Raw genomic sequence first — 6,278 nt, forward strand, 5'->3', positions numbered from 1 at the left:
GATAAAGAAGTCCTCCCTCTTCCCAAGTTGCATGATTATCAGTGAAGATCTCCTTACCCTCCAAAGTTTCCTTGAGGTCAAATTTTTCCAACAGGTCACAAAGCCTTTTATTTAAAAATTGGAAAAATAGGGCTTCCCTGGTGGCGCAGTGGTTGAGAATCTGCCTGCCAATGCAGGGGACACGGGTTCGAGCCCTGGTCTGGGAAGATCCCACATGCCGCGGAGCGACGAGGCCCGTGAGCCACAATTGCTGAGCCTGTGTGTCTGGAGCCTGTGCTCTGCAACAAGAGAGGCCGCGAGAGTGAGAGGCCCGTGCACCACGATGAAGAGTGGCCCCCACTTGCCGCAACTAGAGAAAGCCCTCACACAGAAATGAAGACCCAACACAGCCATAAATAAATAAATAAAATTTTTTTAAAAATTGGAAAAATAACTTAAAATGCAAATTCTGCCATGGATTTTTATTCTTACATGTAAAGAACTCTACTCTGAGTAGTGAGGGAAATAAAACAGAACAGAAGGACACCTGAGAACCCACATTTGATGAGATGGTTCTACCATAGAAGGGGATAAATTGAGAAGCCGTCACAATCTTCTGAAGTTCTCTGTTGTCCACAAGAAGTAAGACAGGAATTAAGAGGTATTTGTGCAAAGGAAATATTGCACCTTTTTCCTGGTGCTGATACTGGTACATTGTGTGAATTACAGCGATGCCACTTCAAATGGCAGAGAGGACCATGCTGATTACATGCAGGTATCAACTATTTTTTCACAGTGGGTGAAAATGCTCACATAGGAGGATATTTTCTGAACCTCATCCACTTCATAGCTTCTTCCAGATTTTTAGTGCTAAAAGTTTCTCAATGTAATTAAAGCCTGCACTGATCTAATTAGGTTGATGAAATTTTCAGTAGGGATTTAATTCCCCCTAGCATTTCACTTATTTATTTATTTTTCTAGAATCCTTCCTTAGGCTCATCCCAAGCAACTTTTAGTGGTAACATTCCAAATTTCCTCACACAGGCAGTGTCTCTACTCGCACAGCTGACTGTAAAACTCCAGCAAGTACACATGGCTACAAACAAACTTCCAATAAAGCATTCTAGGTTGTTTTATCCAATACAATCCTTTCCTCCCCCTTCAGTTTCATTTCCCTACTAACAAACTATGTTGAATAATGTTCACTCTGCAAGAGGGAAATAGGTGTTTCAAAGCATTTTGGCGGCACAAAGAGGCTAAGAAATGCGTAATAGCCCAAGGAGATTCTGAGGCAAGATTAATGAGGGAGCAGCATGACCCTTCCTTGTAAGTCATTAACTGCAGAAGCCCTCATGGTCAAAACATTGGGATAGAAGCACGTATTAGTGAGCTTGCCACCTGTCTTTGAATGTTAAAAAACAAACAAAAACCTTTAATGAGCACCTTAGGAATCAACTGTAATACTTTTAGAGCAAAAAAAAAAAAAAAAAAAAAAGCTTTCCAAGTTGTTTAAGGTGAATGGGCAGGGCAGTAGGTGTCCTCAAATAGACTCCAAACATCTCCCTTAGACGCCATGATTTAACTTTCTACAGCATCTTCTAATTCCCTCTCCTGTTGTAGCAATCACTCAAAAAACTGCTTGCTGGAAAAGTTAAATTTGTTTTTAAATGATCTTCTTAAGCAACATATATTTCAGGTTTTATTCAGTGGTATAAAAAATGCAAAGACTATAAACAAATGCTTCTGCCCAAGCATGATTAGTATTGCTTTTGTAAAAATCAAATTTAAAAAGCATATTTTCAAAGACCTATTATCCTCTAGGAATTTCATAGATGTGGGCTGTATATAATGGTAATTTATTATTTACAATTTTTCCTGTAACTTTTCTCAAATTTATACCCTTGAAAGTCATTTTCAGTAACCTCAAATATTTCTCCAAAGTCTTTTTGATTTATTTATGATGAAAATATAAATACTTTTTAAAAAACTACTTTGATCCCCTCATTATAAATTCTTGGCCATTCAAAGCTCCCTCTCGGTTTGAACGAAGTAGTATATGAAGTTCAGGTTAGGTTTTGCCAAATTCTGTTGAAATAATTTTACTTTATTTTGAAATTTGTTAATCACTAAAAAAAAAATTTCTTAATGAGGGTTGGTTGCTCTCCATGCAAGCCAAGTCTTATTTCAAATAAGCATTATCAAACGCCATGTAGGGAGAGCCCTAACTGCTAATTGCTTCTAATAAACACTAGATTATGGGTTGTTTCATTATGTGGAGTAATTTTTTTTTTTTACTTTAATCTTTAAAGAATGAAGATGTGAGTTAGTGAGAGTGGTAGGCCATCTCTAGTTTTGTATCTTGAGTGCCACTGTTTATAATGAAACAGAGCCAGTGATTCAAGTATTATATTTTATCTGACAATATTCTGTGTTTTAATCCTGTTACCCCTTCAATGCTCTTCGGTGCGACAGACAACCTCTAGGTCTGTTTCCCCATTTCCAAAATAAGGAGGTTGGACTTGAAGAATGACTTCCAGGATTCTTCCTATTTTAACACTCCAAAATTTCTTCTGTGACTTCAGACATAGTGTTATGAGTATCTCCCCCAGGACTGGTTATCCTAAGGGGGATCACATACTAGACTGAAAATAAAAATGTTATGAGCCATAGATGAAATCATAATTAAGATTTTATATAACATGCCTGAGGGCAGAAAGCCTAAGAGTTAAGGAAGGCTCACATGGGCGTAAGAGGGATGTGGTGAGAATGAACATGGGTATGTTTCTCTCTTTTCAGCAACTCTACAGAGCTCACCCATCTGAAATAAGGTGATTTGATTCAAAATCTATGATACTTTGTCACAATTTCATTTCAGTAGTAGGAAGAGCAGGGCATTCTAAACAGATAGTAACTCAGACTTGGATGGAAACTATGAACCATCCAAAACCTCTCCAAGTAAAGTGTGTTTTGATTTATAGGCTAATTGTGCCCGTATCCTTCCACTCTACTGTGTCAGGAGGAAATAAACTGTAAGAGATTATACATCAGTAAAACACTGGCAAGACTTGCTCCAGACACATACCCCAGGCTGTGGAAGAGAGAGGTGTAGGAAGTGCCCTATCGGTAAGATAAGTGGTATCTATCCCAAACCTACAGAGACAATAACTTGAGTGAATCCTCATTGTTTGGACTCAGTAGCTGCCAATGAAATGGAAAATCACCTGACTTGGTTTTTATGGTTGAAAGACCAATTAAAAAGATAAGTATAAAATACATAAGCAACAAGCATATAGCACAGGGAATTATAGCTGTTATTTTGTGATAACCAATAATGGAGAATAATCTGCAAAAATACTGAATCACTATGCTGTACTTAAAACTAATATAAAATTGTAAGTCAACTATACTTTAATTTTAAAAAAGAGATGAGTTCTAAAGTGTCTCAACTGCTCATTAACACTTAAAGATATTAATCTGAAGTACAGTTCAATCTGAAACTATAAATTTGGATTAAGGCAATCCACTGAAGATTCACACACACAGAAAGTTGCCTCACCCAAACTGAACTCAGAAGACAATGAGGCTCAGCTGAACTTGAGCGATCACTGCAGAAACGCTCATGTTTTTACAGGATACCCAAAAGGGCTCTTTAGCTAGATTCCAGTTTCTGCTCGAAATCCTTAGATTCCCTTTCCTTTTTCCAGTCCACAGCAAGACTAACTTTCTGTAGATAAAGCAGGGCCTAGGGGCTGACCGTAGGTTGGTCTGTTCATAGTGAAAGTGAGGAAATGGTGTGGATGACTGGGGCTGTGATTCTGCCCCCACCCCAATTCCTATCACCAGAAAGGGTTTCAGGCATCATATTGTGAAATCTAACTATGTTTTCACCATGCTTCTCCCCAACCTGAAACATGTCTTCCATCCCCGGCTCATAATTATCCTTCAAGACACTCACATCCTGACTCTTCCGTGTATCTTCCTTGTCTACTAGATCCCCACTCATTCACTCTCTTTTGTACTCAAATGGGCATAACTGCACCACACAGAAATGTCTAGTATACATTTCTAAAAGTTGTTTCTGTTTGTAACAGAATTGAGGGTTTACACAATCTTCTAACAAACATTCTGTTAGGACACTGTGTATTATGGTGGCTAAGAGCACACAAGTCTCTGAATTCAGACTGCCATGATCATGCTCTAGGCTTGCAGACTTGTTAGCCGCGAGACCTTGCTCAAGAAACTTACCTCTCCAAACCTCAGTTTCCTTGTCTGAAAAATGCAGATAATTACTTCATACGTTGTGGAGATTCCTGCAAAGCTCTTAGTATTGCATTAGGCACAAAATAAGAGCTCAGAAAATGCCTACTGTTATAACAATGATAACAATTATTAGGATTTTATAATGCTCACAGAGCTTAGCACAGTCCTGGGTCATGTTATGTATCTGTAAAAAGTAAAAGTTATTCTCTGGGAGGCAATCAAGCCCTTCCACCACAAAGCATAGTTAGATTCAGCCTTTCAGAACTGCATCTCCTTGTATTTGTTAAAACTATAGCGTTTTCGAATCCTTCTTAGGACTCTTCCATATACATTCACATACTGGGCAATGCAACATCCAGTATATTTACATAAATGGAAAACAGGTAAGGATAATTCGAGCACTGATTGTTTTTCACTGATGCTTACTTGAATCGAGTTTATATGATTACAATATTTTCTTTAAAATAAACCAAATCAAAAAAGAAGGGATATATGTATATGTATAACTGATTCACTTTGCTGTACGGTAGAAACTGACACGACATTGTAAAGCAACTATACTCCAATAAATAAATAAATAAATAAATAAACCAAAGTACATCACTGCTTACCAACACCACCTATAGCTAATCATTAATAAATTCAAAGTTATTAAATTTTATATTTTAGAGGTCTGTACCATTAAGCTACAGCCATATAATGCAAGAGGAACTTCTGGTTCTAGCAGCCAAGAGAAACTGGGTTGTGCCTGAATGAAAACAGGCAGCTGTTATGGAAAAATATTCATACAAGTTGAAATCCAAAGATCTTCCTGATCTTTTTTTTCCCATACCCCAACAAGTTCCGATCCTATCAAAAGTTACAACCAACAATGACAGCTGAGAATGAGGGATGAAATTCTTGGTATCTTTTAGCCTGATAGTTTCACTCAGGTAAATATCAAGTGAGCTCATTGGACCACAAATGAAACATCTTTACTTCCTTCAGAACATATTTAAAATCTAGGAACAAAATTATTTCATCATATAGATTCATCTTGTTTTTGTTGCATTTGGACTCTCATAGCCTATTTTTTTTCTTCTTCTTTCCTGTAATGGTCAAATAAGTCACCGCTGTATATATAACACCTAAGGCATTTAAGTAGAAATGAGCAAGGTGTTTGGCTTAACTCTAGACCCAATATTTCTTTGTGTTTGACTTTCTTTTATAGCTAATATACAACTGCCCCTGCAAATCTTAATTGTGAATTACTTACAGACTGTAAAGAAGAGGAACTTAATTCCTTGATAATGTTCTATGAGTTGCCCCCGTCCCCCCAATCCTATATAAACAACAGTGGAATATTGAATTTAAGGTTGTGCCCTTTGACACCACAAACTCTGGGTCTTCAGCAAAGGTGCTTTCAGTCTGGATCTGAAATGATGAGGTCATGAATTAGGAATGATTCTGGTGACAGTGATATTTACCTCTTTGAGACAGCCCATAAAGTTGTTACTGACTGGTGACCCGGGAAGGTCTGCTGTGCTGGGACTACCTCCAACATAGAAAAAGTCATCAGACCCCAGCATGGTATAATCTTCTTGCGTGTAGCCCGTTGTGGTAAGAATCCCATCCACTGATATTGTCACCTAGATAACAAAGCACAGGGAAAGGACACGCTATACTCAGACCTACATACTGTAATCCTGGGATATGCCTGTTTTGTGTTTTGTTTTGTTTTAGTTTTTCATTTTGCGTTTTTTGGTTTTGTTGTTTTTTCTGTTTGTTTGGTTTTTATTTTTAGACCTATGGCGGAACCCATTTTCATGTCTGTTTGAGGTTTATTCTCCGATTCTATGCAACTAGCCCTAAGAGATCTAAACTAGTTAGAGAGTTAACTGATTATTGAACTAGTGTCAGCGTCATCCCTATGGCAACTCAAAAGTTATTTAGCAGACACAAAAATGGTGTTAGTAAAATGCTTCCTAGGTTAGTTTTGCTGGTAGTACATATTAGCAAAGTTTAGTCGTCTGTTATTAACTAATCACAACATGCACCTT

The 6,278-nt window shown here is 37.6% G+C and overlaps 1 protein-coding gene across 17 annotated transcripts in view; it reads right to left on the reverse strand.

The window, feature by feature from the left end:
* The window catches only part of NRXN1 (neurexin 1), a 1,118,934-nt gene that overhangs the window by 681,578 nt on the left and 431,078 nt on the right, over positions 1–6,278 (reverse strand). For all 17 annotated transcript variants that reach the window (XM_061168489.1, XM_061168487.1, XM_061168486.1 and 14 more), the window contains one exon: positions 5,706–5,867. In XM_061168489.1, coding sequence (XP_061024472.1) covers positions 5,706–5,867 — 162 coding nt within the window. The remainder of the gene's footprint in view (positions 1–5,705; positions 5,868–6,278) is intronic.

Source organism: Eubalaena glacialis, chromosome 14, assembly GCF_028564815.1.
Source record: "Eubalaena glacialis isolate mEubGla1 chromosome 14, mEubGla1.1.hap2.+ XY, whole genome shotgun sequence".
Taxonomy (NCBI): Eukaryota; Metazoa; Chordata; class Mammalia; order Artiodactyla; family Balaenidae; genus Eubalaena; species Eubalaena glacialis.